The sequence below is a fragment of the Manis javanica genome, chromosome 5 (genome assembly GCF_040802235.1).
Source record: "Manis javanica isolate MJ-LG chromosome 5, MJ_LKY, whole genome shotgun sequence".
Taxonomy (NCBI): Eukaryota; Metazoa; Chordata; class Mammalia; order Pholidota; family Manidae; genus Manis; species Manis javanica.
The window spans coordinates 54,332,109-54,345,427 of NC_133160.1; the positions used below are offsets into that span (position 1 = coordinate 54,332,109).

The following is a 13,319-nucleotide window of genomic DNA, read 5'->3' on the forward strand; positions in this document are numbered from 1 at the left end:
TGTCAAAAAGACTTACAGCTGAAGCTCCAAATATGTTTACAAATAGTGATTAATTGATTTTTTCAACCTTCCCATGAGAAAGAAAGAATTCAGATATAGAAATAAGAAAGCTGTTTCCAGGAGGTAAAATGGTACTTTATAGTCAGGGAAGGGGAAAACCAGATAATGGAATTGGGTGTACTACATGATCTGCTATATTTTAAAGGACCTTACAAATTTCTTAAAATTTCCTCAATATTTGAATTCAAAATAGGCAGCTAAGATGATCAAAATCACTATGTCATGGGTAAATTTCCTTTGGTGCATGTCCAACTGTGATATATTTCTGGTTGACACATTAGAAGTTTGTATGTATACCTTATTTTGTTTGGTAATTTAAATAACAATAACCAAACATAAGAGAGGGATTTTTTACCCTAATAAAATTTTACTGATTTAGTAAGATTTAGTTGAAGCGACTGTTGCAAGAAAGCCCATTAAGTGGAAAAGCATTATTTAAACATCACAATCATTGTAGTAAAATTAATTTTACTGTTTTATAGTAACTAGGAACAATATTTCTTTTTTTTTATTTATAGAGCTAATAGTTGTACAGCTCTAGCTGTGAGAGTATTCTGTGAGCCTAAAAATAATATCAGGATACTCCACTGGCCAAAAATTATGTAAATGCATTGCAAACAGAAATATAATTTCCATATGTTTTTTTAGTTTTTAGGGCCTTATCTTTAAGGCAATGCATGGAATATAAAGCTATATTTCAAATTAAATGGAGTATGTGCCACATTAATCTCAGTAAATTATAAAAATATAGCATAGAAGAGAATTAGGAGAGTACACAAACTCAAAAAGTTTTAACATGGTTTTTGAAGCAAAATACATTTGGAAGTCCTTCAAAGATTGTAGCTCCAAGGAGTCTAGCATAAAATATTTGTATATTTCAGGAATATTTTTATAGCCGTTATGTATAAGTATTAATCTGGAATCACAGTAGTTTTGAAATCTTTTTATTTCTGTCTGAAACACAATGTAATGCTGGGCAGAGAAAAGAACAGAGTTGTGATCACAGGGTTAGTAGCTGAATCAACTGTTCTATGGCTATTCAGCCTGAATCTGAGCTCTGGTGCCCTGGGGGCTGTAGCCAAGCTACTGGGAGGGTCACTGGAGATGCCAGAATGAAGTGGGGAGGTGACAAAAGCTTTCAGCTAGAGCCAAGTGTTGGGAGCTCAGCTATATTCAATCAGGAATGTGGAATGTGGAGATAGTCACAAGGGAGATTTGATTAATTCTGTTGAATGAAGTTTCCTTTGCCTGTGGGTACCATGCATTTATTCCCACAGAATATTAACATATTCTTCTACTCAACTCAGTCTCCCTCTACCAGCACTGAATATTCAGGTCACCTGCATTATGTAGAGCAAATCTTCTCCACTTCCATAGGCTTTTGAGGACTCACAGATTTCTACATGTATAAACATTCCTTTCATTTGAATTATCTTAATACTTAATTTTACTGATGCTGAAGCCCAAATATTACTTTTGTTAAAATGACTAAAAAGGACAGTTTAGGTGATACAAACCTTATTTAATACTTCATGAAGTAGTGCAAGAGTCTAGAGGACTGCAAAATGGAGTGGAAGAGAGGAGACTTTTACAGGATAAAGAATAAGGAGCAAGAAGAGAAAAATAGAAAATGAACAAGAGATAAGAAAATAAGTACAAAGCAGAGTCGCTTCGGCATTTAATGATTGAGAGGCTTTATCCTGGGCCTAGAAATTTATTCCAACACTTTGTTTACATGGAAAATGGGTTTACATGAACCTTTATTTATACTTTTACCCATATAATCCACTCCCTATTTTAAAGGACAGGAACTATTGACTGTCTTATATTCCTGAGGGTTCATAGGATAGGAAATTATGACCAGGATTTTAAATGGAATCTAATCTTATGCAAGTAGCTTATCTAGAGACAGGTAAGTAACTGTGTTTCTGTAGCAGGTTGTTATGCTACCTGAGTGAAGCTTTGTGGATAGGCAGAAATAATATGGTTGTTGATCTATGGCCATCAGTCTTAGAAAAAAGAAGCTCTATTTAAAAGAAATAGTCTATTGGTTTGGAGTTTCAGAGGAAAAGTTAACATCTGGATGCAAATGGAACAAGATGGAGAGTAAAAAGTTCCCAGAACTGGTATTTATTCGCTTTCAAAATGATATCCTGCGTCTCTGACCTCTGTCTTTCAGGACATAATCGCAAGACCAGGTTGTGGCATCATAAATGGGGTACTGTGAATTAGCCTCCACTCCAAAGGCTGCTGCTGTGACAGTATTTGATGCCAAAAAAAAGTGTGGAGGGCATTGAAAATAAGTAAGACAAAAGCAGCTATTGTCATCAGAACTTAACCACCTAGGGTGTAAATAAAAGCAGCAAGACCTCTGTTGTCCTGGAGATCTTGCTCCGTTACCAATCCAGCTCCTACATGTTGAATAGGAAAAAGATGTTGCCACATTTTGTATCTGAATAGAGTAGGCATTTGGCTATGGAGAGTGAAGAACTTTTTGAGACTGATGGAAACTCTTTCACAGAACATGATCAGGGGAGAAGAAATCATTAACTAAGCTAGGCCACAGAGTTGGGTCAGAACAACTTTGATGTTATTGCCAATGTTGGCATTCAGAGCAATATATCTGCTGGACTCCCTTGTGGCCCAGGGGAACTCAACCAATTTCAGTCCTGTATCCTGATCCAAAGCTAAATATTGCTTGGTGGGATTTTTCTTAAAACTATATAATAGAAAATAGTTTTTCAGTGTCTTTTTTCTCTCTTTTAAATCCTATCCTCAATGGATTTAGTCCTTCTAAAGCACCTGCTGGGATTATTTTGTACCATTGTGTTAAATATAATCTAAAGAATAAGCTTCTTTTTAAAATAATTCACGTAGTTGGGTACTGGAATGCATTGCCAGCTCTGCAGTGCCTTTTATACACAAACATGGAGGAGCTGGAACATTGTCTAGAGGCCTTGAGGAGGTATAAAGCAAAGACGATGCTGTGGACTCATTGCTGGAGAGTAGGAGAGCATAAAGATGTATTTTCCCACAGGATGTGAATGTTTGGACAAAAATAAGCTTTCTCCTTCCTGCCTGCCATCCAGCCCCAAACCCTTTCCTTTTCTCTATTCTCTGGAGCTATGGCAAATATTTGAAATTGTGTTATTTTTCATAAATATTTCCTTCCTTGCTTTAACATTGTTGGAAAAGACCAGTTTCTAAAACAACTGTTAAGAAAGAACTGGCTATTTTTGACACAAGAGGTCTGGAAATATTTCTTTGTTTGTGTGCATGTGTTTCTGCATTTTCTTCCTGTGTTTCCTTGGGTTTATAATAAACACATCAAATCCCCCAGAGCGCATATTCCAGATATAAGCATTGGTTGTTGCTTTCCTTCTTGGTGTAACTATAACCTCTATTTTAAGGAACTTATTTTCTAGTCATTAAAGATCCTTGACTGCTAACTTTTTAGATCACCTTAATTTCTACTGCTCTCACTTATTGAAATGTTTTTACTTAAAGCATAGTCCTTCAAATATTAGACACTATAACCTTGTTAAAAGATAAACTAGGCATATTAAAATTGTTGAGTTTAGTTGAGCAGAAATCAATTATTGAATTGGGCTGCATCCTATCTAACAGGTTGAAAGGAGTGCTGAAGAGCTGTACAAAATGAGAAGACTTTTACAGAGAGATGGTAGTGGGAAAAAAAGGAAGTCATACTAGACAAGAAAGGAATCCATAGTAGGCAAAAAACCTAGACAAGTGTCCAGGACTTGGGAAATAGTTACACTGGGCAAACAAGTAGTGTGGCAATGTCATTTTCACTTAGGGAATTGCAAGGGTCTGTGAGGCAGATTACCTAACTAGTACTGATCAGACAATTCTGATTAACTGGTTTAAGATTCCATTTTTGGGAGAGCTGAAACTGTAATTAAGTCTTGGTTTGGTGATGTGCGGCTTATGCAACTCCATTTTGGACCCATTGTCTTGTTTTTAACGACCAAAAATCAATTGCCTACTTGAGGTAGAGCAGGGACATGGAGAAGCATCACAGTTAATGTTTCCTGTCTATGATGAAAAATGCTGAGATATAAATAGTATAGTAAGAACAGGAGGGAGTCCATCTTAAGGCTAAGATTCTGTTTTAAAAACCAGGGAGTTAGGAGGTAAGATTCCTAACATACTTCATGTTAATTAGCCAACAACCCCTATCTTAAGGCCAGGCGAGCAGTCCTAAATGGATGTTCCTACTTCTTGAGGGTAACTGCTATCTAGGAGAAGAACAAGATCACTAAATTCCTTGTGTTAAGTTTATTTTACAGAGTTTCTAGAGGACTGACTATAGGGACAGTGATAAAATGTCTCTCACTAGAGATAGACATCATGAAACCACAGTCAAGCCTGTGCCCCCTTGGCCCTTTACCCCATTTTTGAAATCCTTAAAAGACATAGAACCCTAAGCCTTTAAGCGTGCCTCATCTCTTAGGTTGCCCATACTGCCCTTTCTTCAAGTGTGTACTTAGCCTTAAATAAAGACTTCTTCCTGCTCAGATGACTGAGTTTTTGTCTTGGTGCTCTTCCAAGCCTCTCAGGAGATTAATAAGAGACCCCTTTTCCTGGTGATAAGCATTTTTATTACTTTGCCATTTTATTCAATTTTCTAGACTTAAGCACAAGTCTTTACTCTTCTGTTCTATTTCAGTCAAGTAGAGAAGGGCTACTAAGGTCTCTGATTTGGACTTGCAAGTTCCTGTCGCCTGGGTGACCTGGACAGGACTGCTGCTGTATGATGATGCTCTTTAGCAGCCTGCCTGAAAATCTCCTTTCTTTGTTTGCAAAAGTTCTCAGAACATAATCTCACTCTATCCAGGACTGTGCAGCTCCCTCATATCCTGGGTAATTGGGGCTTAGTTCCCATGCTGTGCAGATTCAAGTGGACACTGGACATCAGGTGGCCCTGGCTTAAGAGTCTGCAGGAGATCTGCCCTGTGCCAACCAAGAACTCAATAACCTCTCCTTTTGTCCCTCTGTCCTTCCTTGTTCTCCACTGCCTGTATGGCTGCTGTTCATTCACTACTGCTCTTGCTTTAATGAATTCCTTCCTTACCTACACCTGTCTGACCTGTTTGTGAATTCTTTCTTAATCAGAGTCAAGAACCCTCCCCTGAACAGGTTGAGATTTCACCAAGTGTGCCAGGGGAGAGCTCCCCAGATGTAGCTGCCTGGCAACACTATTGTGGCAAACACAATTTTGATGGATTTTTACAAAGGTGGAATAAGTGAGGTTTTCTTCATCTAAGTTATGAGATAGTTTAAGTGTATTAAAGACTGATGGCCTAATATTCCAGCCATTTAGTTTTAGAACATAGGGAATTTGTGCCTATAGACTCATGCCTCTGTGTACCTATATAATGGCTATTTTATCTTCTAAGGTATAATAAGAGAACAGAAGAGTACTGAAAATGTGACTTTTTAAGTAATTTTGTAGAAATTTCCTAAGCCTACGAAATGAAAAGGTAGAAAGGTTTCAGTCTTTATATGTTTAGCTCTTCCCATTATGATCCCTTAGTTTTCCCATCTTCATGATCCAGTTATCTATCCTTATTTGAGGATGGAGGCTGCCTCAGTTTTACATCACAGAAACTTCAGAGAGAACTACAAGGGCTTTAAAGGATCTCCAGCAGTCCCTTTGACTAGAAAAAGAAATCTAGGGTCCAGGACTGTAGGCATTCCCATGTGGGATAGGTAGAGTCACAAAATGAAGGAAAAGAATCTGAACTTCTCTAGGGTTATGACCTTAGGTTAATATTTGCAATCTCATGGAACTTGAAAGTGAAATATTGTGTTCTAAGGATGCTTCTTGTCATGTAGAAAAACCAGACAAGTTTTCAGGACTTGGAAAATAATCCAAAATGTTCTGCTAATGTAACTAATGATCTTGCAACGGTGTCCAAATTAGCAGCCTAGACATGTAACAAAGAAAAATAGCAGGATCATAGTCTTGTGACATGAGGTTATTTGGCTGAGATGCACATGGGAAAACAGTGAATTGAAAGGGAAAAGTGAAAATTGAGAATTGATTATCTCTTATCCCGCTTTTGGTTCCTACTTGCTTCTGTTTTTAGAGCTAGGAAGTCAGTTCCCTGACTTCTAGAAATGCTATTGTCATACATCTATTGCTCTACAAGTTTTGACTGACCTATCATCACTGCTAAAATAGGGATTCCCACAAGCCAAAGGCCATCTTGCACTTAAATTCTGTTCTCACTACTCTGACCACACTTTGTGCTGCAGAACACTAAACTGTTTCACATACCCCTGTGCATAGCACTCTGCCATACCCTGTGCTCATGTACTATAGTGAGTCTGGAATGTCCTTGTACCACTTCATCAGGGCTAATGTTAAGCATTTTTGAAGATTCAGCTTAGGCAAGTCTTGCCTCCTCTAGACCTGCCAGTCTGGGTTAGACCTCTCCCTGGCTCCATGGTTCCCTATTACATGCTCCATCATGCACCCCATATTGTATCACACTATTCTTCAGACCATTCTATAAACTATGAGCTACTTGAGAAAGACCATGGATTTTCCACTCCCATTTCCCCAGTGACTGACACACGGTAATTTCATATGTTGCTTGTGAAAACGTAAAAATGGTAGAAAGTAGTTAGGCAGTAAACATATATCTATGCTATGACCAGTGATATATTCTGAGTATATACCCAAGAGAAATGATTGCATGGTCCCCAAAAGGACATGTACAAGCACATTTATGGTATCTATATTCATAGTAGTTTTAAATTGGAATTAATACAAATGACTATCAAAAGTAGAATATATAGTGTTACATTCATACAATAAAAAGTAACAATTACAAATAATGAATTACTGCTACATATGGCAATATGGGTTAGACTCACAAAAGTAAAGTCCAGCGAAAAAGCTAGGTAAAAAGAATAAGTATCATGTAATAGTGCATAAGTCAATTTTAGTCTATTACAATGAAACAAGCAAAATTAATCTGTGGTAATAAAAGTCAGAACAGTGGTCACCTTTACAGGAGGGTGGAAGAGATGGTATGGATTAGAAAGGGCCATGAGAGAGCTTCGCAGAGTATAGAAATATTTTAACTTTTGACCAGTTTGTTGGTTATATACAATTATGATATGTACAAATTCATCATTATACATTAAGATAAGTGCAATTTGCTGTTTATATGCTATATCTCTATAAAATTGTTAAGAAATGAAAAGAATACCCTAAATATGGTTTAATAGGAAAACTTCTTGTTGTCAGAGATTTTCATCTAACTGTAAGTATTTTTTTTATAAAATTTTAGTACTTCTGAGTTTAAATATTTAAAATTTGAAATTTTGGCTTGTAATCCTAAAATACATTAATAACTTGTAATTCACTTATATCTTTTTAGGTTTTATCTCAACTTTGTTACCGAAGAAGTGGAAAATCCTGAAAAGTAAGTAGCCGCATTTATTCTTAAGTATTTATGAGGAAAAAAGATATAAAATTATATAGTTTAAAAAGTCGATCTAAAGAAGAAACTCGGTGTCGGGTAATCACCTTTGCCATCACCGTCATTGCCATTCTCTTAGACAGATAAATTTATTTGATTTTATCATAAATTAGACATAAGTAACTTTATTTTATATTCTACATTCATACTAAATTTTTTGATAAGCTGAAAGCACAAAAGAATAAGGCTGCATTTTAGATAACCTATTTCATTAAAGCACATATACAACTTAACAGGAACTCTCAGTTGCCTACAAATGTTCCATAAGATGTGAACTCTGAAAGTTGATTATTTCTAATAATACAAATTTTTTCATAAATATAAAATTAAAGACAACAATATAATTAATGAACAATTAGTTATGAAAGCTTAGAAATAATTGCAGAATATTATAGGAACTTGTAAATTTGGGGAGCTGGATGATCTGATGATGATTTTTATAATGTTTCTAAAATGAACTATTTTTAACTTAGAAATGATAAAACTGAATTACTTTTTATGATTTGTATATAAACATTTGACCTTACATAGGAAAACAACATAATCCATGGACAAAAGAGAAATTTTAAGAAGTACAATATAAAATACAGGCAGAATTAAAGTTATTTAATTCATCTGACTTTTATTAAACACTGACCATGTTCAAGCCATTGTGTTAGGAATTTCTTACATAATGAATAAGACTTCTGTTCAAGATTTTATTGTCTAGTTAATAAGTCGAATGTGTAAATGCATGTAACATGGTGTGGCTGATCCTATTACAGATTCCTTACCCAGCTTGACAGAGAGGAAAGGAGGAAATACTTAACTTTATTTAAGGGGAATGTTTTGTACATAGAGTCTGATTTGATGAGTAGATGTTTCTTAGGTAATAGGAAAAAGAGACAGACAGACAGATAGAGACAGAGAAAGACAGAAAAAGGGAGAAAGGAACACGTCCATATGAAAAAGCCTAGAAACTGGAGAATATGCCTTAGGGATGATGAATTGAATTAGGGTAGACTAAAAAATTCTGGCAACAAGTATTTTGGTAGAGAGTAAACTGATTAGATTTGGCCAAGTACCAGGTTTGTCAGAATTTTGAACATACAAACAGCAATTAAGGTTAAAATGACGCTTCATACTATATGATTCAGCTATTATGCAAATAAGTATATAATTCAAACACGTAAGGAGATTATTTTATTGAGAAATAGAGTAAATTTATGACAATACTTTCATATCTATAACTGGAACTGTGGTAGAGAACATATGTTTACCAAGAACTAGTTCTTTCTAGCATGACTTTGAAATTACTTGCTACTTTATGACTCTAAGTAAATTGATTACAAAGATAAATGGGCTGTCCTGTTTGCTGTCTTTTTCATTTTCAAGAATAATTAGTGTGTAAGTGGCACCACAAAGAAATGACTGTTCTTACTGGATTTTATGTAAAATATTTCTCGAATTCCCATTGTGTGAGATTACTGTGTTTAAGACTGTCTCTTTTAAGTCTAAAAACATTTTAAAGAGATCATTTACTAAAATCTAATAGCAGAGAATATTTCTTATGAAGAAATGGCAAACTGTAGGTTTGTGGCTGTGACCTATAAAATAATGTTTATTATATGGCATATCAGTGACATAGATAGAGTTCCCATTCTCTTATAATTTCATTTAACAGTTTAAGCATAGCTTTCATTGGCTATATATACAGTACTACTATGGTGTACATTAAGCATAGTTTTAAATCATTTATGCCATTATTACCCTGATCTGAATTTCTGATGTATTCTGCCAAAGTGGTAGACCAGTTAAGGATTCCTTTTCTTCCTTAATTTCTTTCTTTCTTTCTTAATTTAAGGACCTTAGGTTGACACACTGATAATTACCATAACTCAATATATACAAATACTAACAACAGTAATGTATTGACTCAGTGAATTTTTTGTTGTTATTGTTATGAAGAAATTTCCTAATCTCCAAAGAGTGAGGATAATATAAGATCTAATAATAGAACCTACCTCACTGGGTTGTGGTAAGGAGTTAACATGTACAAAGTACATAGATTAGTGACTGTCACTTTTTAATCTCTGCATAACTGGCTGTTGTTACTATTATTATATTCATATCTTCAGAGGATGGTAAAATGTTACTCACATAAAAGTGTTTCCTAGGTTTCTATATCCTAAGAAATTATCTTTCTTCAGTGTTTTTAAAAGAAATAGGAAAAATTATTTTATACCATATTGAAGCCTGTTCTCTAAACTTTCAGTATGAAAATTAAATATCCATTTTATGGTCTCTCTAATTCTTGTGTGCAGATTTTATTGAATTTTATATTTAGAGAGAATATACTTGTATTTTAAGGGAAAAATATAAGATATAAGGGTTTTATAGTAATATAAAAGTTCCTATTAAAACTGATTTAGGTTAAGATTATTTTCACTGGTTACTTTGGATGAACCATTTTCATTTTCTAGAAATCACGATTCTGCAAACTTCATTATATATTCCTGGAATACTTTTAATTTGACATAGATTTTAAGGTTATATACTAAGAAACTTTTCAGGAGAGATTAGGCAAGAATCTCTAGATTTATTAATCAAGATAATGAATAACTGCTAAGACTTCAGTTGAAGAAAGACACCTCTGATACTTTTTTGTTCTTCCATACTAGGTACTCAAGATATTCAATTTTTGTATGGAGGATTCTGTGTAAAACTTAGTCAATACATTTATTTTCTCAAAATCAGAATATAAGAAATCCACCAAAATCTCCTTAATGGAAAGTAAAGGTTAAATTTGTGCTATGCATTTATCAACCAGAGAAATTCAGGGCTTTGAGCAATTTATTCAATGTATTGATTTAAAAAACAATATATTCCTGCAATGTGGACTATGAGCCCAGGTCTTTTAAAATGGAATATTATTTTTTAAACACAGAGAATGCTTTGGGAAATATTTATTGTTGGGTATTGAGAACAGATGGTAAAATTATGTGTACCTAGTCCAGATGTGTAATTTGGATTATTTTGTGGGTAGGCACAGCTCCAAAATATCTTTGGTTACAGGGAGAATAATTAGAATGCCATCTCCTTTGTGACGTGCCCAGAGAAGTGTTTCCCGATCAGTCACGGGTGTATGTGTCCAGGTGTGCTTCAGCAGCTGTGGGAAATGAACCACTGGCTGAAGATACAACTTTTACTATTCTCCTCCATCTAGGCAATAAAATTTTCCCCAAAGTGTGACCTAATTAGAAAAAAGTGATCATTAATTTAGATCAGTGTAAAGAGCAATGTGATTTAAAGCACCTAGAATGTAGAATAAGGCTTTGTGATCACAACCGACTATCCTTTACACAAAACTTAATTTCAGTGGTGAACTTTCATAGAGCAAGTACTTTGTGTTATGATGAGAACAGTTCCTTCAGTGTAGGAACAAGTGAGAGAGAAACTGGGAGGTTAATGGGATCAAATAAACTAGGTCATGACTTCTTTCTTCTATTAAGTATTACCAACTCTTTAAAGCTTGTAAAATACTAACCCTAAGATTTGGGGCAAAAATTCTTGTTATATGGTTATACTTGTAATGTTAGAAAATGTGCCCATGGTCTTCCTTATAATGTTTTCTTCTGTACCCATGGCCTTGGATCTGTAGAAGTAGCAATCCTTTAAGAGGCATTTAACATTTTTATATAAAAATAGTGTGTTTATCATTGAAATTGTGTGCTGATATAAAAATATTGCATTTAATAATTATCTATAGCATGGTGGCTGCTCCACAAGAGTAAGAATGACATTTTGAGGAGCATGAATGCCCCAAGTTTGGACCAGGGAGATGATAGAATCCCAAGGGACATCTGAATTTTAAAATGTTATCCCATGACCTCCCTCCCCAAGTAAAATGTGTAGCAGTAATTGCTAATGTGTACATTTTCTTTTAAAAATCAATGTATTTTATTTGCAAATATAATGAGTCTTAACTTATGACATTACTTTTGTGGTGACTGCAATCTGTCATTGTTCCAAAGTTAACACAGTGCAAAGAACATATCATTGAGATGTACAATGTTTGTAATCCTGTTCTCGGACTGATAAATCATGTCTTGTGCTGATGAAAGCCAAGGAATGAATTGCTTTGCTTTGACCTTGGGGGTCTGAAATTGGTTGGTTTGTCTATTAGACTTGTTCCTGTGTTCTTCTCACTTCATTTATTCCCTCTGTTCTGAGGAGTTAGAAATAGTAGACTGGGAGAAAGTCAGTAAAGCTTGATATCATCAGTCATTTTTGAAGAGCAAGCTATCAACATGCTCTGAGTAATCAACTTCAATAGAAGGTTTAAATAATCATAGTGTCATGTTTAATTAATACTTTGCCTGCTTTCAATTTATATTAATTGATGGCTGAAAATCATCACACCTTGTACCAGTGATAACTTAGAAGAAGAGAAACTTGCTTTGGGAAACATGCCCAAAGACCTTAAAGTCAGTGTGATTGATCAGAGTGGTCCATAAATTGTCCACAGTCACATTATTTGCATTCAGTTCAGATGTTGCAGTCTTAAATTTTTAGTATATGTGTTTTTATCCTTACTGGCTTGTATTAATCAAGAGTAAAGTCATTTATTAATAATATTATACCCTTTTATAAGGTCTATTGCTTATAGGACATATAAAACTGTTTATCAGATTAAAAACACAGTAAAAATCAAACGATCAAAAAATCTTGCCCAGATGTGCTGTACAAAGTTTCATGACAAAAGATTGACTTGAAGTCTTTTATCTTGAGTTTTGGCATTTTAAGGATGCCAAATCACCTTCTTTATATGCTTATAGCTTTCTAATTTAACAGTTGCTAGAATATACCATAAATGTCTTGACTATATATATGCAGATTACAACGATGTTATATTTTGTTTTTTTTATTATGAAGTAGTGTTATCTGCACTCTTAGGATATTTCCAAAGTTTCTTTTACAAATACTCAACTGACATATATTTTCTTTAAATTAATTTTCACAGAAAGTTTTCTCACTGTCAATAAATGTATATAGAAAACTCTGTACTATTCAGCAGAATTAATTTACAAAAGTGTTTGTTGAATGAATCTCTTAAAAATGTCTGCTAATTGAGTTAATTTGTTAAGTTGAATTTATACTGAAGTTAACAAAGATTTGACAAAATGAAGTATCTTTTTTATTAATAGCAATAACACATTGTTAGAATTATCAATATATAAGAGTGCTTCTCTTAGTAGTTGAAATAATTGATAACTACATTAAAATTTTATTTTGTGCATCTCTTCTGGGAATATATATATATACAAAGTTTCAATTTTAAAATATGTTTTACAATAGGAGTATAATTATGGTGGCTAAGCCACTGAGGCAGACAAAAGGTCAGTATTTGGCCAGACATCCCAGATAGGAAATGATTCTGTGTCCAGAGAATCAGTCACCAAGGGATTCTTTCTTGCCTTTGCTCAGACTAAGACTTTTTCACTAAGGGAACAAGTGGTTGATGTACCCTGGGATCAAAATTCTTGTATTTCTCAGCTTCATATATGCATAAAAAATACATTTAGCTCAAGCATAGTTGTTTCATGTAAAGCTGAAGTGTTATATAAGTGGTACAGAAATTATAGGATTATAATATTTTATCAGGCAGTAATCAAAGAAGACAGATATTCATCTTTGATGTGCTTTGTGGAAGCCATTTAGATTTTTTTTTAATTTTAAGGATTCTAACCCCATTATTAGGCA

General features: G+C 34.3%; 1 protein-coding gene across 2 annotated transcripts in view; it reads left to right on the forward strand.

The window, feature by feature from the left end:
* The window catches only part of SLC7A11 (solute carrier family 7 member 11), an 85,259-nt gene that overhangs the window by 17,543 nt on the left and 54,397 nt on the right, over positions 1-13,319 (forward strand). For both annotated transcript variants that reach the window (XM_073237042.1, XM_017648722.3), the window contains exon 6: positions 7,476-7,520. In XM_073237042.1, coding sequence (XP_073093143.1) covers positions 7,476-7,520 — 45 coding nt within the window. The remainder of the gene's footprint in view (positions 1-7,475; positions 7,521-13,319) is intronic.